The sequence below is a fragment of the Phaseolus vulgaris genome, chromosome 6 (assembly GCF_000499845.2).
Source record: "Phaseolus vulgaris cultivar G19833 chromosome 6, P. vulgaris v2.0, whole genome shotgun sequence".
Lineage (NCBI taxonomy): Eukaryota > Viridiplantae > Streptophyta > Magnoliopsida > Fabales > Fabaceae > Phaseolus > Phaseolus vulgaris.
Genome location: NC_023754.2, coordinates 29,083,444 through 29,111,219, shown reverse-complemented (window position 1 = coordinate 29,111,219; position 27,776 = coordinate 29,083,444). Strand labels below are relative to the sequence as shown.

The 27,776-nt window shown below is 31.3% G+C and overlaps 4 protein-coding genes across 5 annotated transcripts; 2 read left to right on the top strand and 2 right to left on the bottom strand.

Annotated features, from left to right (window-relative positions):
* Window positions 1-23: 23 nt before the first annotated feature.
* On the top strand, window positions 24-3,196 carry LOC137832640 (uncharacterized). Of its 2 annotated transcripts, none has more exons than XM_068640919.1 (4): window positions 24-231; window positions 540-979; window positions 1,110-1,400; window positions 2,746-3,196. In XM_068640919.1, the coding sequence occupies exons 2-4, from the start codon at window positions 590-592 to the stop codon at window positions 2,953-2,955; spliced, it is 891 nt and encodes a 296-aa protein (XP_068497020.1). In that variant the 5' UTR covers window positions 24-231; window positions 540-589; the 3' UTR covers window positions 2,956-3,196. The 2 variants fall into 2 exon arrangements, with proteins under 2 accessions (XP_068497020.1, XP_068497021.1); XM_068640920.1 differs by having other exon boundaries at window positions 206-385.
* Window positions 3,197-8,512: 5,316 nt separating this feature from the next.
* LOC137832647 (uncharacterized) lies at window positions 8,513-9,881 on the top strand. Its single transcript, XM_068640929.1, has 2 exons — window positions 8,513-8,934; window positions 9,154-9,881. Exons 1-2 carry the CDS (start codon window positions 8,544-8,546, stop codon window positions 9,498-9,500), a joined length of 738 nt encoding a protein of 245 aa, XP_068497030.1. The 5' UTR covers window positions 8,513-8,543; the 3' UTR covers window positions 9,501-9,881.
* A 2,947-nt stretch (window positions 9,882-12,828) lies between these two features.
* Window positions 12,829-18,798, bottom strand: LOC137832646 (uncharacterized). Its single transcript, XM_068640928.1, has 5 exons — window positions 17,271-18,798; window positions 15,285-15,469; window positions 15,025-15,195; window positions 13,569-14,057; window positions 12,829-13,483 (listed from the first exon to the last, which is right to left on the bottom strand). Exons 1-5 carry the CDS (start codon window positions 18,466-18,468, stop codon window positions 13,055-13,057), a joined length of 2,472 nt encoding a protein of 823 aa, XP_068497029.1. The 5' UTR covers window positions 18,469-18,798; the 3' UTR covers window positions 12,829-13,054.
* A 3,617-nt stretch (window positions 18,799-22,415) lies between these two features.
* On the bottom strand, window positions 22,416-26,336 carry LOC137833580 (uncharacterized). The gene is made up of 10 exons (XM_068641921.1): window positions 26,316-26,336; window positions 25,960-26,227; window positions 25,779-25,875; window positions 25,154-25,721; window positions 24,854-25,043; window positions 24,611-24,714; window positions 24,384-24,486; window positions 23,991-24,283; window positions 23,207-23,512; window positions 22,416-23,005 (listed from the first exon to the last, which is right to left on the bottom strand). The coding sequence occupies exons 1-10, from the start codon at window positions 26,334-26,336 to the stop codon at window positions 22,652-22,654; spliced, it is 2,304 nt and encodes a 767-aa protein (XP_068498022.1). The 3' UTR covers window positions 22,416-22,651.
* Window positions 26,337-27,776: the final 1,440 nt, after the last annotated feature.

Sequence of the window (27,776 nt, the reverse complement as noted above, 5' to 3'; positions counted from 1 at the left end):
ATAATATTTCTCATTTTATTGATAAAATTTTCAGTGTAGTCTACAAATTGAATTTCTGGTTCCATCGTCTCCATTGACGAATCACCCTAAGAACTAATAAGCGCACGCCATGGTTGACACAGAGTGACGTATAATAATTGGTGCCACGTGTCTGAATTATTAATTTATACTATCTTAAACCCTTCCTTTCATAGCTTCAGCTGCCACATTTGTTGAATCGCGTCGATTTAGGTGTGTTTCGTGCTTTCTCTTTTCAACATCTTTCTATTATTCCCATTGGATTTGTTCATAAATCAAGTTTGCTTTTTAGTTGTTAGCTGAATCCGAAACTCGTCTTTTCCAAAGTGAAGTGGTCCTTGTTTATTTGAATTTCGAGAGGAACTAGGTTGTTATCTTATGAAGCAAACTTGTTTTGGTCTTGCTGCGAATTATATTGCTTTTTATTATTATGTATTGGACTTAATTTTAGTTTTCTCTTTGAGGGTATTCTTTGATGCTCTAATTTCCTTTTGTTGACCTTTTTTAAATTTATTTTGCAGGTTCTGAAATATTCTATTAGGCTTTCATCTCAGACAGAGTGTTGTGAGAAATGATAGATCTAAGCACACTCAATCCCGCACAGATTACTGTGATGGGATCTGCGTTTTGTGTTATGCTTTCCATGCATTTCACATCGCAGTTATTGTCTCAGCATCTCTTCTATTGGAAGAATCCAAAAGAGCAAAAGGCTATACTCATCATCATTCTTATGGCTCCCCTTTATGCAACTGTCTCCTTTGTGGGTCTCTTGGATATTAGAGGAAGCAAGGAGTTTTTCACCTTTTTGGAGTCAGTTAAAGAATGTTATGAAGCTTTGGTCATTGCCAAGTTTCTGGCTTTGATGTATAGTTACTTGAACATATCAATCAGTGGAAACGTTGTGCCCGATGAAATTAAAGGCAGGGAAATTCATCACTCTTTTCCCATGACACTTTTTCAGGTGTGACTACTTAGAACTGTGCTAAACTTTTGAGGAGAATGGATTTGTTCTTCTCACAAGAAATTTACTTATTGTATATGTCGTTAATGATGTCATTGTATTCATAATTGTGTAAATTGAACTTTTGCAGCCTCATACTGTTCACCTGAACTACCGCAATTTGAAGCTTCTAAAATATTGGACATGGCAATTTGTTGTTATCCGTCCAGTATGTTCCATTCTGATGATTTCATTACAGTTACTTGGGCTGTATCCAACTTGGTTGAGCTGGACATTCACCATCATCCTCAACATATCTGTGTCGTTAGCCTTGTATTCTCTGGTGGTCTTTTACCATGTGTTTGCTAAAGAACTGGCACCACACACACCTCTAGCGAAATTCTTGTGTATCAAAGGGATTGTTTTCTTCTGCTTTTGGCAGGTAAACTCCATATCCTTTATATAGTCATCAGATAATCTGAGTTAATGGCAGCAGAGAGCCGCAGACCCCTCCCTGTTAGAGGAATATAGAAACTGCAATTTTTGAACCACAAAACATGCTGAACTTATAATAATGCTTGTTGGTATGGTCTTTTCTTTACATACAGAAAAAAAAAATATGTCTTTACTTATAGAATCGATACAAATAATTAGGCTATATTATGATTTTACTTATTATTTACTTATTTTGGTGTAGCCATCAAGAGAAAAACTCAATGTAGCACAAATGAGTGTCTTGTGTTTGATGACTGAACACACTAGGCAAAACAGGTTTAGGGATACATGGAAAATATGGAGGTAGCACCTATTGTAGAAAAGATGGTACAACCTTTGGTAGTTCAGGCATGAGAAAACTTATAGAAGCCCAAGTAAGGAGAGTAGACCAAATGGAAAAGTAACCCAGTCACTAGAAGAAGGCTAAGGAAAACTATAGGCGTGATTTACAACAGAACGATATGGTGGGTTTTGATCCATGCAACTGATCTCACTGAGTGCTTGTCAGTTTTATTGTTGTTACTATAAAACACTTGATCAGGTTGGATTTTATTTTTTGGACAGCTTAAGTTCCTATTGTGTTGTAGTTTGGGGAGTGTTTATGTAAATACTTTGCCGGTGAAGTAGCTAAATCATTCACTGATAGAGTCAATTTGCATGGTCATGATCTAATTACTAAATATCTTTAATAAATCTTCAAGACCTTCCGAGTATTAGCCCAGGAATCGTCCTTGTTCAAGTACAGTTGTGTGTTAAACTAAGAATTGTATCCAGTCTAAAATGTGCAAATTAGGAATTAGAGAAAATCAACATTGATTTTTTGTTATAAATGGGAAAATCATCCCATATTCTTCCCTGTACTGTGTCTATTTATTGGGAAAGAATACAAATCAGAAATGAATCAGACAATTTGATATTGAGATTCTTTGCTACTCATGTCAAATCTAAACTAAAGACTAACATCTTTCTGAATTATTTAAAAATTGAAACTTCGTTAGAAATTAATTTCCCTTAACTTTTGTCCCAAATTTTGAATGATGAATTAGTTTGGATTTTGTTGTTCATTCCTCAGTATCCTAGCAGTTCCATCAAGAAGAATTCCCCAACTGATGGGCCATTCCATTCCATTTACAACTTTTTGTTCTTCAATTTACTTGATCCATCCATTTGTCTCTTACATTTAACTTCATTCTTTTCCTAGCCGTATATTTTTGTATTATCCTTCATATATAATTGCATCATCATCTAGGGCTGTTTATTTGATAATAACGAACTCTCTTTGCCACGTGCAGGGAATGTTGCTGGAGGTTTTAGCAAAATTTGGCGTCATTCAATCTCGTCATTTGCGGTTAGATGTGGAACACATTGAGGAAGCAATGCAGAATATTTTGGTATGTGTAGAGATGGTTATCTTTTCTGTTCTTCAACAGTATGCTTATCATCCTGCACCATATAGTGGAGAAGTTGAGAAAATGCTTAGACAAAACAAGAAAAATGACTAACTATGATAGCTAAAAACATCAGGCTACAGATATGTATTTAAGAGTTCTCTATTGTGGCGCTTGAAACATGAAAACATTGATGCCAAGTGTATTTGCTCTTTTTTTAAGGTTATTTTACTGTACAAGGCTGCCCATCCACTAGCTGTGTATTGTTTTCTTTTTAGTTGTAATTTCCCAACCATACCAAAAGATATTAGTTTTTATTAATTTGCTATCTACCATGATGGCCATTTGCTCGGGATGATGTTTGTTTCTGATTACTGTGTTACAGTCAGAGATACTTTCATGGTTTGGATACAGGGAATAGCTTATCAATACATTAATTGAAACTTGAATTCTTTTGCCTAGCTACATTGATTTGGATTCCTCGGTGTTTCATGCTAAGTTTTGCTTTTAGCAATAGTCCTCAATAGCACAAGTTCCAGTTTCCATAATGTCCCACTTAGATATCAATCTGGAAACAAATTAAATAGTTAATGACCTTTTGGATACGCATCCCACTAACCCGAAATTCAGCATTTATTGATGCAGACACTGATCTCATATGTGTGGAGGACCCACCCATTTTAAATGCCTGTTCTCTAAATTTTTTTTGACACGCTCTGTTATAGCTACTGTCCTCTCTTAAGCACATCAGTAAGAAGTTACACCAATAGTGGCATACTTTGCACCTATAATGAAAATGAGATACCCTGATGGTGCAACAGCATCTGGAGTTCTTTAAAATGATAATTTTCATTTTGATCATTCGGATGGGATGCTATTAGTGAAACTTGGTTACTTTCTGTTTGGCTACTTTAATGAAAGCTCCCTACCCTACAGTATAAAGGGAAGTAAAAATGCCTGTCTGGGCTTAAAATGAAGCTGTCTTCTTTTATCTCATTTAATTTTACAAGACTGTATCTTCCTGCACCTCCATGTCTTCTTCTGGCACCTCCATACACAAAATGAAAATACATTTTTATCCTTCTTGTGTCACTTCCGGATTATGTAATCCGAAAACGCATTTGAAAAAAGAATTCCGGATTACATAATCCGGAAGTTAAAAAAGATTTCTGGATTATGTAATCCGAAAAGTAATCATGCATTTGAATGGCTTCCGGATTATGTAATCCGATAGCTAATTACAAATTTGAAAAATGACTTCCAGATTACATAATCCTAAATATTATAAAAGGGTATTTTTGGAAACTTATGGAGGTGAGAGAAGAAGGTACGGAGGTGCAGGAAGAAGCAGCCATTTTACAATCAAAGTTCTCCCACTATTTGAAAAGATGCAATTTTTGGTGAAGGTGAGTGATGCAACTGTCTCACAATACGGTCATGCTCAATCAGAACCCATATCTTGAAAAAGATAAACTGATTCTACGTTTACATTCTATCTAAAAGTTTTTCGAAATTATTATTGTCTCTCATTAATAATGCGCGTATAGTCTTTGATATCTTTGATATTATGATTTTAATTTGAATAATGATAAATTGATAATCTATAATTTTTATATAATTACATTACAACTCTTAATATTATTATTTTAATATTTTTTATATCATTTAATTTTAAATTTACTCTTTAATATATATATATATATATATATATATTTATTTATTTATAAACTCATATATAACTTTAAGAATTATTAAACTATCATTTTTCTTTTAATTTATCTAAAAACAATAAAATTTATATCGAAATACTATTTAACTGTGTATGAAAAGAATAAAATAGTAGGAATGGCATATTCAGTTTTATAATTAATTGAGAAATGGATTTTTTGTTAAGAAAAAAAACGTAGAATTTAATTAAACCTGAGCTGTGGCATTCTAAGCCAAACATTTGGGGCATTGCTGAGAAATGGACGGTGCAGAAGCATAATAATACTACAAAAAAAGCGTAACCATTTTCTACGCTCTTGACTTCAAAAGGTTTAAGCTAACTCCCTCAGTTACTCTCATCATTCCTTAACTTGTTCTTCACCAACACATGCTTCTCATCACCATAATTAATCTTTCTCTTTCAACCAAACACTCTTTATTTAATGATCTTCGTGTTAGACTTCACACTTTCTGAATGAGGCTGTGATGTAATTTGTAACGTTATCAACTGCCATTAATCTAAGAGAGTTAAATAATGATAAGGGCCCTACACATTATCCAAAATCATGATACGTTTCCTTATTGACTAATCTCAATTTCAAAACTGCACTTTCTTCTCTCTTTTCTTTATCTTTATCCATTTGGTCTGGTCTATGTTGTTCACTCAGAAATTATCCACCATTTGCTACACAAACTGATGAAAATCCCAGGTTGTTTGCCGACACATAATATATTCATAAACTTCACCAATTTCACACCAAATAACTTCTGCTTTGCCAAATCATGACACGTACCTTCTCAAATATTTCTAATGCTTTTCATATTCTTATATGAAAACCTCATGGTTTGCGTATATAATCTAAAGAAGACCTAAACTAAACCTGCTCTGCTCTTATTAAATATTACCCAAAAAAGAATGATTATTACGTTGGGATCTTCCATTTTGTGTAGTCAATATCAGCTCTCTGTGTGTTTAGTTCTTATGAAACCAAAATATGAAGAAAAAATATCACAATTTCAATATTAAATAGTAGTATATTATCACATCAACCATGAAAATATAATAACTTTTTTTTTATATTTTGGATATCTTTCTGAAAACTTCCTTTAACCTAGCTTCTGAGCATCACACATAAGTTTTTGTCTGGACTTTGACGGAATTGCAAGGATGTTTCGTTCTTGAAACCAACAAGAGGAGAAGTCAATTTTATGGATGAATTAAAGAAAAGTTGTGTGAGTTGATATTGGATGTGGTAATTTTATTGAACCGACCATTTTATCTGTTGGAGAGATAAAGTGGCTAATTCGCGTGACTCTGCCAAAACAACAGGATGAGGATCCCAATCCAGAAACTCCTAAAATTATGGTTTTAAATGTCCAAATAAACAACAACTTTCATTGTCGTTATCAATCGGTTAAATTGTCTTTTTCTCCCAGATATTATAGTTAACTAACCTTAAAAGCAACATCATTTTTTAATCCTCTTTGTTGGGAATTTATAGCCTCACTACACCTTTCTTTCTCTTCCTCATTTTCTGCTTTATTTTTAAGATGTACCTATTAAGAAGTAAGAAATGCACTTTTTTTCTACCCAGCCACATTTCATTTGCATGAAAACTATAATCACAGTCACCTACGACAATTTTCTTAAACAAATTATACTTAGTATATATCCTTAAGATTTTAGTTCAAAATTTTAAAAATATCATTAGTGCTTATAATTTTCAAATCGATGTAATCATATACTTTTACATTATAAAACAAATTAATCTTCTTAAAAAGATAATTAGTCAGTTATAAAACGAGTATTATTAATATTGGCTATTATGGCAACGTCTGTGTTGACGCGGTTTCTGTTGACCATGCACATGTTTCGCTTGCAACTATATATTAATTTTAAAACAGTGGGAAGAACATTACAATTATATATTTATTTTAATAATATAAAAACATTTAGTTTCTAAAACATATAATATTCATTAGTTTTTTCGTTAAGTTGAGATTTTCTCTTTTCGATAACTTTTTTTAAATTATTAAAGAGATACATTACTAAAAATAAATAAATAATTGTCATAAAACAATGCTATGATATAGGTTTCTGAAATATAAAATATGGTTTTATGATGGTTAGTAAATAATATCTTAACTATAAAAAATAAAATAAATACGGTAACATCTAAATTAAATCATATATACGACATTCTATAAGTTATATTTTCAAAACTATTTAATAAATTAATTTTATTAAAATAGAAAGTTATATATGTTACATTTGTATCATTATTTATATTTGTATAAAATAGTTAATAATAAAGTATACTAATTTTAAAATTAGTCGGACCACATGCAAGGGAAGTCCTTGAACCACACACAAATTATCTGCATATATATATATATATATATATATATATTATTTTATTATTATATATACCTCATATAAGTTGGAGGAAAATATCCAGACTCGTTAATTCATGTGAAATATACCAAGCTGTAAAAAATATGTTATTATTTGCTTTTAAAAAATGTAAATTATTTGTTCTAAAAAAATCTCAAACAGAATTTTTTTTTTTGATAAAATAAATTTGTAGCTTTAAAAAACATTTTATAGTTTTCATAAATAAAAAAATTCGTTTGTTTACTGATATTAAATATTATACATACATGTCTTTTTTTTATTAATAAATAAATTTAAAAAAAAATATTAATAACATTGATAGATTTGATAGCATTGTCTTAAAAATTCAAAAAAAAAATTATTTTAATTAATATATGAATTTTTTGTTAAAAGTGTTTTATATTAAGAATAAAGTGTTTTATATTAAGGACGAGGGGAAGTAATTAAATAAACTATTGGAAATTGTAATTAAATTTAAAAAAAAAATTGTACTTTTAATTATTCTGAAAAATCGTAATAAAAATTAGAAACCTTTTTTAAGATAATTGTTGTTGAATAATTAAAAAAATTCCAAAAAGGGACCAAAATATTGATTTGATAGTGTTTGTTATTAGTTGAAGATAGATTGATTTATAAAGAAAAGGGTGAGAATAGAATATAAAGAACTGACCTTTACCATTCAAGTTTTTGGACATCAATTAGTTTGGCAAACCATAATTAAGAAATGGCTCCACCACTCTCATCATTTACTTCATATCTATTATATATTTTCTCATACACTAATCTACCTCAGCTCATCATATATTTCAAAACTCTTAATTAATCATCTTACAATTATCTTTATAGCAGGTTTATTAAGCAATTTTCATTTGTAATTATCATAGTATCATCAAGGTATACAAAATTTAATTATGTGATAGGATAATTTTTTTAAAGAGATCATTTATTTTTATAAAGAATTTAAAATACTTTATTATTAAAATATGTTATTTGGATAATGAATTTCTAATTTTATAAATAATTATATATAATTAGATTATTTAAAATTCTACCTAAAAAGTAATAGTTTAAAAAAATTATACTTTTTTTTTCTTTAATTCAGTTTTAGTTCAAATATAATGAACTTAATTAATTAAGATCGAGACATTATTGATTTAACAGAGGTTTGTGTGTTGTATTTTCTATTTTATCTTTTTTGCAAATATTTTCTTTAAGACTAAAATTATCCGTGTTTATTTTTAGTAGTATTATATTTCAGATAACTATTTTTTATTGATGTTTACTAGAGATCATTAGTTAAAAAAATATTGATAAAATTTAAGAAAAAATAATATCTATCAAAATCCAATAAGAAAATGGAGGGGTGGGTTACCATTAAAAGAAAAGAGATGAAATATGTTTGAGTTACCATTTTTACCATTATAAACCATAAATAAATAAATGGAAATTAAAAAATGGTAGAAGAAGGAATAGAGGCATAATGAATTGAAGGGCTGAGATTGAATGATGAGTGTGGGCCCACAGTCCTCCCCATGTCTATAAATTGATTCCCATTCCGACATACCTCACTCTCATCTCTTTCATTCAAAACCTTCCAAATATGCGTTCTCTGAAAGTTCTGCTGCTCTGGTTCGCCTTCATGTTCGCGGCCTTGGGAGTGAAAGTGTCTCTTCCGATCGCAGCCACACACCTCCCTCTCCTCTGGACCTTCTTCCTCCTCTGCTTCAAGCCTCCTTACCTCTTCCTCCTTCTCAACACCATCATCATCTCCATCGTCGCATCCTCCAAATTCCACTCCTCCAATCCTCAACCAAATTCAAATCCTCCTCCTCCTTCACCCGTTCTCCAAGAACAAGAAGCGGAAAAGAAAGTAATCCACCAAGGAATCGAAGTCAAGAGAACAGACTCAACGGAGATTCCATCGCCGTCGGAGAAGCCTCTCGTGTCCGCTAGGTTCATTCACCGGAAATTCACTAAATCCACTTCTGAAGGTATATATTTTAACCTACTAATTATTATTCAGTTTAATAATGACTAAAAGATAAATAAATAAATGATGATTTATGTATATTCTATGATCATTTATTCTGTCATTACTGTTTCCATACGTTAAAAACGTGTCTAGCAGTTAATTTTGAAAACGCGGAAGCGATTGTCGTTTAGCAAGTTGTTGCATGTAGCGGCTGTTGATTGGACCAATGAATGTGCAGGTGGGAGAGCGTTGAGAGTGGTGGCCAAGGCGAAACGGCACGAAACGTTGGAGACCACGTGGAAGACCATAACGGAGGGTCGATCCATGCCGTTGAGCAGACACATGAAGAAGTGTGACACGTGGCAGAGCCGCGGCAACTTCGCCCAATCGCAGGAAAACCAGTCCGACGAGACCTTCTTCGACGTTTCCGCCGCCGGGAGGCTGCGGAAAGAGCCGTCGCTGAGTCAAGAGGATTTGAATCGGCGCGTGGAAGCGTTCATACGGAAGTTCAACGACGAGATGAGGTTGCAGAGGCAACAATCCTTAGAACAGTACATGCAGATGATTAACCGCGGTGCCGCTTAATCTGAATGAATTAACATGTTATTAGTTACATTTTACAGAAAAAGGAAGAAACAGTGTAAATATTTGAATAGGAGGAGACAGACAGTGATACTTTTGCAGTAGGAGTTTATGGTTGGGTTAGGGTGATGATGATGATTGTTATTTTTTGTTTGTTTTTTGGCATATGTAGGTGCTTGATCCATATCCCAAATATGTGGTTCATGTTAAAGATGAACCAGATAGGATATAAAACAGGAAAAACAGATGGGGAACTTAATTAGGTTTAGATATCTTCCTCTTTGTAATTTTTTGGGGGTCAATACTTTTTAAACCTTTTTCTCTTATGTAATATTAGGTTTCACATTTCTATTGGATACTTGCTTAGTTCTTTATGATAAACAAGTGTCTATTCATACAATCTTTATCCACAACCACTTTTAATCAATCACCTTAATTCACAAGTTAAAAATAAGAATTTAAATATATATATATATATAAATTATTATAAATTTGTGAGTAATTTAAACATTAAATCTGGAGTTTCAGTAATTAAGTGAAGATGAGTGAAGTAAACAATATATAAAAGAAAAGAAAAGACCCACAAATTTAATATTTTAAAATTTTGGATTAATATTGGTGTTAAAGTCTCTTTTATACATACATGCATAAAAGCCTTTTTTTTGGGCCTTTCCTCTTAGTTACTCTTTTTGTGTTTCTCATTTTTTCCACTTAGGTACGCTTGCCACCTAAATCTTCTTGTTTCTTCAGTGAACAGTACAAAAGAATTACTACGTTATGTATCCTTGAGAAAAGATTATATATAATTAATAAACACATGTGTATACAAAATAATTAAACTCTTGGTAGAATTTGGCATGAAAGATATGTTGTTGTACATGAAGAGAAAGAAAAATGGTTATACATATAATAAAGAAATGTGTTGCACAAGAGATTAAGTAGTAGGGAATACTGAAATGAGAAATATTAAAAGAAGAGGTACTTTTTATATATAAAAAAATCATAATTAAAACTCTCTTTCATATCCTTAAAATTAGTTTATATTTTAGTAAACTATTTTTAGCTTTCTTTTTAACTTTTTTTAATAAAACTTATACAATACTTTATATAAATATCTATTTTTCTTTTCACTTAATTTCTCTTCTATTGTTTCTTTTACTTATATCCTTTTACTCCTCTATTTCTTTCCCCCCTAGTACCAGTACTAACCATAAAAACAATTATTAAATCAATTAAAACTTTATCAAACACGTGTTTGGGATCAATCTGCATAAATTTATTATGTGCAAATTCAAACTATTGATTGATTTTCGGAACAAAGCTTAAGGTTTTGCATTACATGTATTAACTTGAAATGATCAAGTGGCATGAATTGTGCTTTTTGGGTGTGTGTGGAAGTTTTACACATTTTAAATTTGAAAATTATTATTTTGCAACTGTATATTTAAAAGACATTAATTTACAAATGTGATTTAACAAATGTAATTTTAAAAATTGATCAATTTTTTTTTTCTTTTTGCTACAAGAGATACAAATTATACATTCTTTTTTCTTTTTTTCTTTCTAATTTACAGTCCACCAGAAACAAAATTAAAAGGATATAAAATACTTTTGATAAATCTTTCTCATCCATAAAAAAGTAACACGTGGCTCCTCGTTAAACTAACCATTCCAACTAAAAGATAAATATGTGAAAGAACACAAAATAATTATTTGCAAAAATATAAAAAAAGAATGTGAAAAGAAGAAACTAAGTTTGAAACTTTGAATATTAGCCCACCGACTTTGGTCTTGGGAACGTCCACACAGTTTAAACGGACAAAAGTCAACCCACAAACGGAACAAATTAAAAAAAAGGAAAAAAAAAAAGAGTACAAACCAAACATTATGTGATTAATGGAGAAACAATGAGCCACGTTACTGAAACAGTTAAGAATGAAACCCTCTGATCCAACAAAATCCCAGAACCAAAACAAAAATGAAAATGATGTAAATTTGACTTTTTTTCTCTTTCTTTCTTTTCCTTTTAAACATTTTGAATTTGGCCTAATTTATACATTACTCGTTTTTATTCTTTAAATTAGACATTATTAATATATACCATGCTTACAAAAAAACATATATCCTTTCCAACTTGGCAACTTACTTTTTTATATCCTTAATGTTTTAATTATAAAGATTAATTAATAATAAAAATAAAAGTACATTTTGTGTCTAGAAAAAGTGGTCTAATTAAAATTGAAAAGAATTTTAAAGTTTTTATTTTCATAATTATTATTTTTATTAAATATTGATGCGTGTGACAGTGAAATCTTAATTTCTTTTTTCAAAAACATATTACTTCATATTTTCCTAATTATATTATTTAACTATAATTATTCTTAATGCATGAAACTCAAAAAAATGCACATGTGAAATTTCCTACTGTATGTGCTTGTTTTTTGAGTGTGTCCATATATTGTAACAATTAATTATAAAATTTACAATTTATACTATTTTGTTAATTTTCTAAGTCAATAAATTTTATCATATTTCGTATATCGTTTTGTTTTATATGTTGATACAAAAATTTATTTCATCATATTAAATTTTTTATGAATTTTAATCTTTTAATTTTTAGTACTTTTTTTTTATAGTTGTAAAATAGATTAGTAATGTAAGACATTTTTAACAAAATGGCATAATAAATTACCTGAGATATTTTGTTATTTTAGTTTAGGACACATAGGATGTAGTAAGATTTATGTTTTTGTAACCGTGGTATATCATTTACAGTCAGTTATATGTTATTATATGTATCATATAACTGGGTTCTGTACAATTTTTTATTTTTCCTTTATCGATTCACACTATAACTGTCAATTTTCTTGTTATAATTTTAGTGGATATGTTCTCAAATATCATTTGATTATTGAATAGTGGAATAGTTTTTGCATGTGACTTTAAAGATGATTTTTTCTCCCTTTAATTATTAACCAACAAAGTTCATTTTAACGAATAGTTAAATTTATCACATTTTTAACTGGGTTGAGGTTCCTCTGATGTTGACATACTCCTGTTCTACTTCCTGATAAGATGTTTAATGTTTCCATGAAGTCATCATATTTTCTACATAAAACTGGTCATCGATCAACATCCTATCATGCCAGAATTTCCTCATTTAAGCATGTCCAAATAAATTATTAACAGAATAAGATTGCAAGGCATCATTTTTTCCAAGTAACAATCCAATATACATCATGGAAAAAGAGTTTAACAAAAAGTTTAGGGATATGGATAGGATCCAAATTTAAAGAACATAATAGTACTGTGCAACTGGATTCAACAGACCTGATCAATGACAAACTTAATTTTTTCATTCCAGATTTGACTCATGGATGTTAAATGCTGCCATGTGCAGTAAGAACCCAGTTACACAGTATTAACCCAGTATCAGCCATGCAATTGACTTAAAGGTACAAATCATGGCTGCAAAATTAAATTGTGACAATTTTTTTTCTATTTTTGACAAATCTACATCAGCAACCATGTACTTGTTTTGTACTTCAACCGAATAGTTAATTTCGTTTTAGCCTCTTTATTCTCTCAAGAGCACCAAGCCGATTCTCGTTATCTTTATCTTTTGCAGCATCTATCTCTCCATTCTTGTCATCCTCATCTCTCTTTCTAATCAAACCACCAAACACAGCAGAAGGAACATCTTTTTGTGCAATTTCAATCTTATCATCACCGTCATCAGAATCACTGTCTTCTGGTAACTCGATATCCTCGTTATTTGCACTAGTTTTTATCCCTCCATCAGACTGAGATTCAACTCCAGCACTCACAAACCCAACTTTTCTATCTTTTGTCACTGTATTGTCAGCTGCTGGTGGTAATTGCATTTCTAAAGCAGCCATTTCGTCCTCAGGGATCCCAGCCTGATTCAACTTGTCTTTGGCTTCATCAAGATTCACAGTTTGATCCTTCTGCATTAGAAAATGTGTCTGGAAAAACAATAGAAAATTAGAATATATGCAAATATCAAGGCTACAGGCTCATATAAAAGTGAATATGAAAAGTCAAAGTAACCTGTCTGTTGCTTGCAGACACACTTCGCTTAATACGAAGCATTTCTCTGAAAGTATCTTCATTCCCGTGTTGAACCTCAAACTCGTGCCACTTATTCCAAAACTCGGGATCAGACCGTGGATCTGCATATTTAGATGCAAATCCATATAATTCACGGGCCCGGTAAATTTCTCCCAAACTTTTTTCCAGCTCAGCATACTTCAAACTCAAGGTTTTGATGTCCTTATTCAAAAGATCCTTATTCGAAATATCAGATTTAATTGCATTCTCATAGATATTAATTGCCTTCTCATAGATCCTCCTTGTTTCGGGCACACCAAATATCTCAGCTGCACGAGAAATATATATTTCATACATGCTTAATTTCTCATTGTCAGGAACAGCTTCTGTTGCTTGATCATAAACCTTCATAGCTTCCCCTGCTAGACCATAGTCCTCCTCCAGTTTGGCATATTGCAGGTAAAGCGGCTTTACTTGATCAGCTGGGGCCTGTTTGGCAAGCATGATCCAAAAGAAGGATTAGGATGATGCATAACAATCTGGTTAAGGTAACAAACATATCCAAACACATGATCCGTCTACATCCATTGAAAATCTAATCAAATTCATCGTTGTTAAAATAAAAAGTCTTGAATCAGATTGAATGGATTGTAGAATTAAATGGATCCACTGCTTTTTATTTTCAAATTCAATGGATCATCCAATTAATACATGATGGATCAAAATTAATCCAAAATAACTTTATCATATTTAATTTTTTAATACTCTCTCGTCTACTGCTATCTCTACCCTCTTGCAATCAATATTCGGTTCCAAAATGACACAACAAATTGTTTTTCTTTAATCATGCTACATACACAACAGAACCTGTGATTGCAATCCTAATTGCATAAGGAGCACACCAAAACTAAAAAATACAAAATAAAAACTAGACAGTTAACTAAAAAACTTTGTTTTTCTCAATCATGCTACATACATAACAGAACCTGTGATTGGAATCCTTATTGCATAAAAAGCACACCATTTAACTAACAAATACAAAATAAAAACTAGACAGTTAACTTAAAAACATAGAGATAAAGTTGTATACTAAATTGTTTTTGAAAGAGAGTATAGAATAGAAAGAGTATTTTACAAATAAAAACTATTTAATTCTTAAAATATTTTTTTTTTAATGGATCGATATACATCCATTGAATATGGATAGAGTGTTTGGGAGAGATTGAATTTCCCCTTTTCAGCTGTTTTCTGGATATTTCAATTGTTTATTAAAAAAATAATCTTAAAATGAATTATTTTATCTAATCCATTAATCAGACTAAGAATTTATCCAATCCATCTCTTTGACACTCTTATATCTTGCAAAAGGATCATCATATAAAACTTGTGATGAAATTGCACTTAAAGAAAACTTAGATTTTGGAAATCTATCAATAAATAAATAAATTGTGCATACCGATTCAACTGCACTTTTAAATAATTCTCTTGCTCGCTCCAATTTATTCTTTCCATATCTCTTCACAAATTTAGAGAGATATGTAACCCATATGTCTTTAACATGAGGGTACTTAAATATCTTTACTCCTCTTTCATAAACTTTAAAAGCATCTTCAAAGTACTTATTTTCCTGCATAAATCAATGAAAGAAATTGTCCATAAGCCAAAATCAGGTCAGTAAAATCCAAAAGATTTCAGTACAAAAACAGTACAACCTACCCATATAAAGTATGCATAATTGATGATTATTTGTGGTGTGGCTATTCGTAAATCCAAAATTCGCTCATAAACAGCACGTGTAGAGTCCAAAGAACCTAGGCTTTCCTCCAAATCCACATAAAATGTCCACAATCTCAAGGACTTATGTAGCTTCATCTGGGCTGGTTCATTTCCATCCGCAGCCACTAAAATAAAGCATAAGGCAATTTAAAAGTTAGTCCACCCTCTATAACAACATCTCTAGGGTCGGGATGATTTGGATTTTAATAAATTTGATCAGCATACAAACAAAACTACTTAAATAGGTTTGAATTTAAAATCCAATCCATTTTCTTATAAACCAGTTATAATTTTTTTATAAACCACTTTTCCATGCTATTTTAAACCATAACCCAGTTATAAACAAGTTTTAAGATGAACATGCTCATGTAGAATATTCTTAAAGCAATTACATATCAATAGCAACGGCTGAATACCAAAAATAATTTCATACATTTATTTTTTATCATGTAATAAGGGAATGTAACAGCACAACTAGACCATCGGCATTCTAACTCACAGGATGTGGTAACTCAGAATTTCAAAAGCAAAACAGAACCATATATAATGAAACTACATGGTCATCACACTACAAATCAATAATCCTACCCAAAACCTATCCAGCACTTTTCTAAGCTAGATAGAGCAACATGCTGTGCCGATAAGCAAATAATGACTCTCATTAAAACGTTAGATACCATGTCAGTAGAAGAAATCAAAGGTAGTTTCATACATATATTTTTTACCATGCAAGAGAATAGAACTGCACTACTACATATCAATCAAGCAGCTCATCCAAAATATAAAGCTCTGGACTCTGGTATCCTTAACTTTATAAAACTCAACCAAGAATTTAACAAGAATACATGGCCATTTAGAATGAGACCATAATAGTAAACACTACAAAATGTATGGCCAAACTACCATCATTAAATCCTACCCTTTTACTAAATTCACAATCCTACACTTGTCAAAGCTAGCTAGAGAAACAAGTAGTGCTCATAAGCAAATAGTAACCCTTATTACTCTATAATAGAAACTAATAAAAAGTCATTTAGCACGATATGTTAAAGGTCGCATTTGAACACACAATAACAGGACTAAAAAGCACCAAAGGTCTAAAAAATTGCAGCCCACTAAGTAGCTTTAACCCCTTCACTTATAAGAATCCAAATAAGCAAAGCAATTAAATTCTGCATACACCAAACAAACTTATTGACACTAACAACATGCCAACAGGATCACAACAACAAGCCCTTCAAAGCCTTGCATATAGTACATAGCAACTGGTCATAAAACACACTCTATTAACCACAACATATTTATCTTTTGAACATTGTCGTTGAATAAAGGAACACAGCATCAAATGCAAACATAATTATCTTATATTCTTACTACATCATCTAAATGTAGAATTCCTAGTAGGACTAGGACACAGAAAAACTACTGATCCAGATGTAAGCCAACTCTTTATGCACCAGAAATATTCAAAAATCCCTTTTCTCCCAAGAAATCATTTCTTAGGAACCACAACAATCAAACGCAGGTCTATTGGTTAAACCACGAAGCAGAATAGACAAACAGAAGCAGAAGAAATCTCAAAGTTAGCTGAAGAAATCTTAGTGAAATTGAAGTCATAGCTTATACTTTACTAGGGTTTTTGGTGGCTTTGGCTGTGTATATTTTCATGTAAATCTTGTTCTTGGATGAATACTTTCGTAGTATAATTTTCATCAAGTAGATCATTAAATTGGAAATCAATAATGATTGAATGACTAGAAACAGACACAGCATTTACAAACCATATATATTTCAATTGAACACAAAAACTAATCCGCTAAAGTTGATTTAAAATGGTCAGGAATGGCCAAACTAAACTTAAAAGTTTGGGTCGATTTTTACCGAAACCTAAGAAGAAGATAATGTGAAATGATGAATTGGGAGTACCTTTTCGCTTCACCTCAACTGATGGCTCAGCTGTAGCCCGCCTCATCAGCTCAAGTGCTCCTTTGAAATTTTTATGCTTTAACTCCATTTCAGCCCACTCACACCAGACACTAGCCAGATTATCCACGGTTTTGTAGTTCACCTGCACTGCCTTATCAAATATGACACGGGCATTGGCAAGATCTTTGTGCTGCTCATACAGTTTAGCAAACGCAACCCACAAAGTATGAGGCTTTCCCACTGCCTTCATGGGATCAATCGTCCTCACCGCTTCAGTGTAAGTCAGTATCTGCTTGGTAGGATTCCCTTCAAAGAGCTTCACCCTCCTGTGCCACTGTTCTACATTATGAGGATTTTGACGCAAAAGCACACTGTTAGCCAACTCCGGCCTCCTCTCCATAAGGTAATCAAACCGAGCCAACCTCAAGTCTATGTCATTCTTGTCATTCAACCAAAACCCATGTAAAATCTTCCTCTCAAAATCCTCCTCCGCCAATCTTCCTCTGAAACGAATATCCTCTTCTTCTACTTCCTCAAAGCCATTTTCTTCACCCTCATCATCCATCTTGTAAGCAAGCATGCTCTCTTCAAGCATGATCTCTTCAAACTGCGAGTAAGAATCAAATATAACACTAAAATCCCTGACCGTGATAACAGTAGACATACCCTCCTCAAACACATCCCTAGCCTTCTCGGGCAAACCCCTCCTAATGTAATACTTGGCAAGCGAAGTCCAAAGCCTACCCACCTCATCAGTGAACTTCCTAATCCCACCCCTAATGATAGCATCCACATTCAACCCAGAAACCTCATTGGCATGGCGTGTGAGCAAATCACACAACTCCAACCAAAGCCGGTGCTTGGTCTTACCCTTAATGGAGTAAAACTGGTCGTCATTGAGCACCGAAGCCAGCCTATCAGAAGCCTCTTGCCAGAGACTCGAATTAAGCAAAAACTCAATAAAATCCTCAATGTGAGAGGGATCATACTTCAAATACCTGCGATAAACCCGAAGAGAAGTCTCAATGGGAATACCCTTCTGGCTCACGAACACAAGATAAGGTTCCCAGATACGGTCGTGCTGGGTGACTGGGAGGGCGCAGAGAGCCCTATCGAAGGTCCTGCGAGTCCGAGTTACCAATTTCTGATTGGTTAGGGTTTGCAGATACATAATCCAAATTCGCGGCATCTTGTGCATGGTGACTAAGGCACGCTCGAAGGTGTTATTGAGCGTGTCGTATTGAGAGTGAGTAACGGGGAGGTTGCGAACGAGGTCGAGGCGCTCCCGGAGGTACGCGTGCCACAGCTTGTAGCTTCCGGAAAGCGCTTTCAGTGCCCTCTCGTAAATGACGAAGCGCTTCTTGAACGGAGCTTCCAAACGCGCAATTAGGTATCGCCATCATAGCTTAAGGCTGAAAGGGTTTCGAAGCAACTCCTCTTCGTACAAAAGGTCGTTTTCCGAGGGATACAAATCTTCAACAATTGCCATTTACACTAATCAATCAAACTAAAAAACTGATTTCAAAACAAATCTTTATCAGTTTATATAATTTGTAATTATATATTATATATAAATTTATAATTATATATTATATAAATTTATATCTCATATCTTACAATATCTTATATATCTTACATATTTATATCTCATATTTTACAATATCTTTTATATCTTAAATTTTAAAAATTATATATATTTAAAGATTATATATATTTTTGTATTTATATTTTTATCAGTTTCTGTCATATTACCTAATTTATATTAATTTATATAATTTGTAATTATATATTATATAAATTTATATCCATATATAGATTATACATATTTTCATATTTATATTTATTTCATATCTCATATTACGTAATTTAAATGTATTCTGAATTTTATATTCTGAAATAATTTTTATTTGAGTTTCTATAATACATATAGTAATTAATTTTAAAAAAATGGTGTATTATCTATTTCAATAAATATTTGGTTGAACTAACACCTATACAGCTTAATAAAATTAGGTATAATTTGTCATAGACACAGTATGAGTTTTCCCCGTGATTTTTTCAAATTACATTCAGATATCAGCTTTTGCTCTCCTAAGCTTGCAATCAAAAAATTTCAATACAAGCTAAATATTTTTTTAAAGTTTTACAAATTTTTTCATGCATTTTCTTCTTTGCTATGGTTAACATTTTATTATCTTTTTCATCTTATGATTAGTTTGATAAATGGAAAACAAATAATTAGAATAAAAAACAAGAGAAAATATTAAAAAATACATATTATTTTATCAAAAGATTCAAAAAAATTAAAGAAATTTGAGTTAAGCAAGCATAACTAGAGATTCACAACTTTCTGATTTACTTTTTAAAAAAAAATTGTGATTGGTATGTGTATGGGCAGTGTTTAAAAAAAATATGTCTTATTACCTGTTCTATTACTTCAAAAAAAACTCATTCAAAAATGAAATTTGTTCAAATGATGCAAGTGAGTATAGTTGATAATATTTTGAAGTTTTTCATGTTTAATAGTTATATGTTATAGGAATCAACCCCCTAAACATCAATTGGATTTTTTTATTAATTTGAATTTATTTAGTATATAAACAATGTGTAAAATGAAACTAGTAATTAAAGTTTGTCATTAATTGAATTTAATTCTTAAGAAAATTCAGTATTTTTTTTTCACCCAAAGTTTCATTAACTTATTACACATCAAACTCGTATTTCAATAATGCAAACCTACTATATAGCATCATTCAAATGCTAAGTACGATATTATGAATTGTATCGATGACTTGTATTGGTGTTCTAAAAATTCAAACTTTATTGTATAAAGTGTTATTATGATTATAAAAATAAGAAACAAATATTTGTGAATTAGTCATGAAAAACATATTTATGTTATAAAAAATAATCTGGAACATACTTGTGCACATAAATATATAATTTATAATTATATAATATATAGATTCATGTCCTACATTTTAAAGATTTTACATATCTTCATGTCCGTATCCGTGTCGCATCAGTGTTCATGTCAGTGTATGTGCTACATAGGATATAATTGATTTCTACTGGAAAAAATAGTAAAATTGAAAAAAATAAAATGTAATAAATATTATGGTTTATTTTGTCTACTCACTTAATCATTTTAATGCATATTATAATTATTTTTTTCTTATTAATTAATTTCTCGTGTTATGGGTAACACCATTATAGAAAGATCAAAATGTTATTGGTTATTCAATGGTTTGTGTTCGTTTCATTTGGATTGGTTATTACAAGTGTTTGAAAGTTAGATATATCAAAGGTTAATTACTCATATATTAACAAGTGACAATATGATTTTTTCTGATAATGCATTTTTTGTTTCCTCAATTTATTCATTTTGGTATTTTGTTTTGTAGAAGTATTCTTCAAATGAAATCTATTTTTCTCAAAATCTGGATAATATTCTCATAAAAAAAATATTAGGATGGATATAGCCTATAGGAAACTTGTGGAGTCATTCTATTCATATTTATTTTTATATGAATTTAGATATTGGTTTATTTATTTATTTTCTTTTATAAATTGTAATGTTACAAAATCCCACACCAAAACAAAAATGAAATGATGTAAATTTGACTTTTTCTTTCTTTCTTTTGCTTTCAAACATTTTCAATTTGGTATAATTTATACATCACTGATTTTTATTCTTTAAATTAGACATTATTAATATATACCATGCCTAAAAAAAACATATATCCTTTCCAACTTGGCAACTTACTTTTTTACATCCTTAATGTTTTAATTATAAGGCTAATTAATAATAAATATAAAAGTACATTTTGTGTGTAAAAAAAGTGGTCTAATTAAAATTGTTTCCATCTTAACATGCATAGGTTCTTAGTAAGAAAAAAAAATATAAGTACTTAGAGATGGGCTAATAGCTATTTTTTAGAAATATATCTTTCTTAAAATTTGTGTAAGAAAAATTTATTGAAAAAAAAATATTTAATCAAAATAAACTAACTCACTAATTTGAGTGGAATGATCCTTATAATTTGTTAAGCGGGTGAGGAAACAAATGAGTAATGATTAAGGAGATAAAGTTTTTATTTCATAATTATTATTTTTATTAAATATTGATGCGTATGACAGTGACATGTTAATTTTTTCAAAACATATTACTTCATATTTTCCTAATTATCTTATTTAACTATAATCATTTTTAATTCATGAAACTTAAAAAAATGCACATGTGATAGTTAAATTTTTAGGATTTTAATTATTTAGAAATTAAGTTTAATTTGTTTTTTATACTGCAACTATGGAATTCTACTAGTGTCAGAATCAATGATATCAAAAGGATTGGGCTGGAAAAAATCGAAATATGAGTGTTTCATATCCTATCAATTTTGGGAAAAAAAGTGCTCTACCCCTTTAAAAATACTTTTGAATCACTTTTTTCAAAATATTTTCATAACATATTTTCTGAAATTTATAAAATATATTTAAAAAAAAACGTTTTTCAGAATAGAATTTCTAAAATGTATTATATAAGTCTCAAAATATGTTTTTAAGATTAATTTTCTAGAGTATGTTTTAAAGAACTTTCTGGAATAAAAGCGAATTAAATGAGATATTTTGATCATTAAATAAATTTTATTTATTTGATGAGATGGAGAGAGAGAAATATGATGGGATGAAAGAAGAAATAGCCTCTAAATATTTAAGTTTCATGATCAATTTTTTTTCACTTTCTAACAATCAACTTAAGGCAAATTCTTCTACACCCAAACCCAATCTTTTTTAACCTGCATCCTATATATCCTATATAGTTTTAAATTTTCAAAAATATCTTTCATTCCAGAAATAAAAATCCAAAATTAAAAATAATACATTTCAGAAAAAATTATTATGTTTCAAAAATAAAAACTTAAAAACAAAAATCGAAATCCACAATACAAAAATTTTCATTTTAAAAAAATCAGAAACATATTTTAAAAAAGGAGATCATAATCTATTTTAAAATTAGTCTTTTCATAATGAAATTGGTGCAGTAATCTGGTGCAGGAAGTAATTGCACCCAACTTAATTTTCTTTCTAAATTTATGAGTTTTAGTGTCTTTTAGTTACTTTTTGCCTTTTAAGAGATGAGAATAAGATCATGGAACATACTTTTTTGCCTTTAAAACCTCCAAAAAATTACAAACCACGAAGTAAGTCACGGGTATGTCTAAGGTATTGTACTAGGGAATGTATTTACTTCTCATACACTTTTCTCCATCTACATAAGTATTGTCTTCGCAAATTGGCCATCAATTTTAAAAGTTAATGACCCTTTGAGAGAAGTGATGCCTAAATAATTTCTGTACGAAGATATGATCTGAATAATTCCTTCACATTCTCCTCCGCTTTCTCTGTCTTCTGTCACTGTCATTCTCATCAGAACTAGTGGAATCTGAGTCTGAACTAGTTGTTCCAGAATCCGATGAATCAGAACTCCCTGACCCATCATCTGATTCAGATTCTGAAACCTGTTTTTGTTGTTGCATGATAAGACGTGGCATATTCTTCAAATACTCACGTAGGTTCTCGGTAAGACCACCAAGACCAATGGATGTAAAGAAATTAATGCAGAACCGTGTGTTTTTTGGATTATCTTTTGGAAATATGGATTCAAAAGATTCTTGCATAGTTGGATCATTTAACCGCTCCTTTAGCAGCCGGATTTCAAGGTGCTCTGCTAACTCCTGCAACATTATATAAACAGTAATCAACATCTTCCACACACAGATGCGTGCATAATTTACACAATCTAGAAGACAAGAAACCGAAAATATTTTCCAGGTCTCATTATATGCATATTTCTAAAGCACACAGATCAAACTTGGAGAAATAGTATGCAGGTGCATAAAGAAACAAGAGAAATACTTGATTTTGATTCTCAATACCTGGAAGAGAATCTTAATAAATATACGTGAAGAAGAAGTTGTGTCCTCTTCAGTCAGCCGTATATATGAAAAAACATGCCAAGGTAGAGCATATGTGCCAAGTAAATGAGCAAAAAATTTCGCCACATTACGCAGTTTATTTGTTTCAAGTCGGTGAATCATGGAGTACTGCTGCACAAAGCACTTTTCAAAATTTTCTTGGTGTACTTTGTTGATCATGCAGAAACGCTGTCCCAGAAGACCATAATATTGGAGATAGGTTCTCTCTTGGCTGCAACATTCCAAAAGCATAATGCACAACTCCATCTACCACCAATTATAAAAATACCAAATTATAGTTAGTTAAAAAAATAAGCAGAGAAGGCATAACGTAAACAATGAAGAATGATACATTGTAGCTTGAAAATGTTCAATCTGAATAACTACTTATAGATGCAGTCTATGCTTAATGATAGTTATAGCTTACAACAGCTAGGCATTGATGTACTGGTCATATAAAGAGCATCAAATCAGATAATAAAAACTAAAGAACAAAATAACCTTGAACCGATGCGGTACTCAGTTAAATTCAAATCTAAAAGATCAACAAGTGCCAAAATACAAATTGGCAAATTAGTGAGTTTATACAAGGCAGACATAAAGAAAGAGAGCATTCAATTTTCTGAAGTTCAACCATGTTCTTAAAATATAAATTTAACATACTAAAAAATTTACAATAAGAAAAAGGAAGCATGTAGATAATTTAGCAAAAGAAAATAAGTTATAGCAGAGATTCCAAGCTCACCTCTTGACCTGGCTCTAGCTTAATTTTCAGAAGCTTATGACCAGCTTCCTCAAAATTAGCACTAGACATAATTGTTAAATAGATGGTCCTTCGAAGATTGACAAGATTTGCCTCTGTTTCATCTTTTATTTGCATTTGTTCTTCATCCTCTTCATCGGACTCTTCATCGGACTCATCTGACTCAGCATCCATGCCTTCCTCTTCATCATCGTAGTCCTCACCCAGCATTGATTTCTTCAACTCTTCATAACGCTTCTCATTTTCCAGGAAATTGGGGTCTGGCTTGAATATATCTGAGAAAAAAACAAAATAGAAAATAAAGAAATCAAAATGACCAATGACAACAATCAAACAGATAAGAAACATATACAAACTTCTCAAAACAAAATATACCAATGGAAATCTCAAGATCTATCTCCTCGTCCAAGGAGACTTCATGAGTTAACTGATCTTCCTGCTCCACAAGATCTAGTTCAGGACGAACAGCTGGATAGCCCTGTTAATGCAATGAAAGTAACACATTTCAATTTTAAACTATTCCTTTAAAGTGATTTTAAAAGAGTTGAATTCTGTGTTATTATGTTAATGTGCTATTCCTATCCCAAAAAAAAAGGAAGTACCTGAAACTTGGCTTTTCTTATTGCAAATAAGCCTTCAATGAGAAACTGAACACGTTTGTCAATTTCTCCTTCATGAAGAATTCCACGAAAACGCTCAAAGATACCTGCAAATTATAAAATCTTATTTGCCAGATAATTTAATGACAGAAAGTTATCTCAAGCATCATTTGCACATATACACAAGTGTCTTGCATTAGCATATTTCTGCAATCAGAAAGAAATATAGTGTGAGGGAATACTCACCATGAAGGCCCTTAGGTGAGAGATCCTGCAGTATTGAACCACATTCTGTCACAAAACCAACAGCTACTTCAACACTATCATCAGAAGGTTTCTCGAGTAAAACTGTGAGTAGCTCAAGAGCAATAATCTCATGAGATACTTGCTGATTCACCAGATGCCCTATAAATTTAACAGCTGCTAGTAATTGAGTCTATAAATGATGAAAGACAAACAAAAAACAAATCAGTAGCAAAACAAAAGGCAAATAAAAGTAAATTAGAAGCAAAACTTGATCTAAGAATAAGAAGAATAATCACATACCTTGTCATTCCGCTTATAAGCCCTCTTGAGCTGCAAAACAATCCTTCTTAGCAAAAGATCCCCCACCTCAGGGAACTTTGTATTAACAACAGCAACCAAGGCAGCAAAAACATCTGTAAATCCTGGAGAAGCCATCTGTGACTTCATACATGACCGACAAAAGAGTCCCCTTCCCCTGATCAGGTTTTCCGAAAACAATTCAGGAATTATATTTTTTATGTTTGTAGCATTAACCTTATTTACAAACCCGTTTATGCTCTTTCTCAGAGCATCCCACGTTAACCTTTGATATTTTACACTACTTTTATCCTGAACTTCTTTCATCATCATCGCCATCTTAAAGGGGGGGATGTAAACACCTCCACTCTTGCCCAAACTAGATGCATCACCAATCAGGTTAACTCCTGGGATCGTTGCCTGTCGTTGAGGATTTGCATCTACAACAGTTCTTCCATTTCCATGCTCTTTCTTTCTACTTACTTCTTGCTGCTTGCTCGCACCCCTATCCCTGTGGTTGCTCTCATTGTCATTATTCCTTTCAACTCTTTGTCTCCAATCACACCTATCCCTGTGGTTGCTCTCATTGTCATTATAAAAAAATAGTGGATAGAAGTTAGAAGATTACCCATCACAATCTATGGAGATGACATTCATTTTGGTAAATTTTCCTTCCTTTGTCAACTCCCGCTCTGTGCCAACTCCAGTCAGAACTCCAATTATATCTGCATCAAACACTACGAAGTTAATAACAGAAAACTTGTATTGAAAAGATACAAAAAACCAGCAGAAAAGTTAATTTAACTAACCCACTAAAAAATCGGTGTCAAAGCCATCGGCAAAAAGCAGTGAAAGAGGGGTGTAATGTGGTTTAGTTTGTGGTACCACTTCATTAGCCCTTAAAGATACCTTTGTTCCATATTGGAAGTTAATCTTATAAGCATGTTTAGTTGTTCTGTAAGATCCTAAATTGGATGTCACACTAAACGATTGGATGGAATACACATGACCTTCAGATATCTGACTCTGGAATTTATATATTAGTGTCCTCCTCACAGATGCATGGATTCGTACTCCCTAAAAAAATACATAAGGAAAACATGTTCAAAAGCAACCCGTATAAAATATATGCAAGTCACAACTCTGAGTTTTATGGAAAACTTACTTTTTGATCTTGTAGCACCATCTCTAGTGAAAAAGAAATTTTCTGTTTCGTGAAATCTTGCACACACCATAGCCATAAGACTCTAACAACCACATTCAACTTTCCATGTGTCAACTAAATTTTAACCCAGTTAAGGTAAACCCAAGGCACGACTTTTTTTAGAGCATACATAAACTAATTGTCTTGCAAGAATTCTCCCCCCTAGACAATGAAAGGTACATCATGTTGCCTATATACAAAAGCAATTTTGCACATACTTTTTACAGTTTTAGGATGACTTCTTGTACTTTATACACTATTGAAGAAAAAATTGATCATTGTGCACTGCTCTCATAAACCTCATTCAAACAATGTTATGAATTCACACAAAATTAGTACCGTTTTGTTGATACTTTCCAGAATCCATTTTTTATTTGGCAGCCCAATTTGAACAACGTTTGGAAAGGCTATGGCAGACCTTTTGCTTTACCACCCAGAACTTTATAGGATTGGCAGTTGTGGCAATTGGTTGACTCCATGAAACACACCAGGTTGAATTATACAGATCTGCAAATATTGATGAATGTGCATTGCTCTCATAAACCATAAAAAATGTTAAAAATGCAGCCCATGCAACAAAAAGTACTTTTGCACATACTTTTTACAGTTTTGGGAAGGCTTATTCAAGTTTATATACACTATTGGAGAAAACATTACTTTATACACTAATGGAGAAAACATTGACAAATGTGTGCCGTAATACAAACAAACTTCATTGAAACATTGTCATAAATTTTCTCAAAATTAGCGCCACATGAATTCCCACAATCCACTTTATATTTTTTTTATTAAATTTTACAAATTACAGTTTTTACAAACTTATTTAAAGATAGAGATGGTGATAGATGATGAAACTTTATTCTTGAAGCAATAATCCGGCGCCAAATCTTGATTTCCAAAAAAAAATTTAGAAAAAACATGAAAGCTTTTGCATTGCATGTCGGAAAGAAACAATAAAATCAACAGATGAACACATTATAAATGAAAATAAATCACAAATTTAAAAAATAGTAATGGTGAAAAAAAGTAAAAAACAGATAACTATAAACAACAAATATGGTGAAAACATATTCACAAACCTGTCAAAGGTTGCAAACTTTAATCAGAATCAGACAACCAAAGATAGAAAAAACATGAAAGCTTTTGCATGTAAAAAAGAAACAATAAAATTAACAGATGAACACATTATAAATGAAAATAAATCACAAATTTAAAAAAATAGTAACGGTGAACAAATTAAAAAACAGAGAAAAAAAATTAAAAAAGCTTTTGCATGTTAGAAAAAAAAGTTTTTTTTATCAGAAAGCATGAGAAAACATATTGACAAACAAAAAATGAAAGGATGACAGAGAAGATCAAAGTTTGCAGTTTTGATAAAAAAAAAATAAAAAAACAAAATAAATTGAAGAAAGCTGGGAGAGA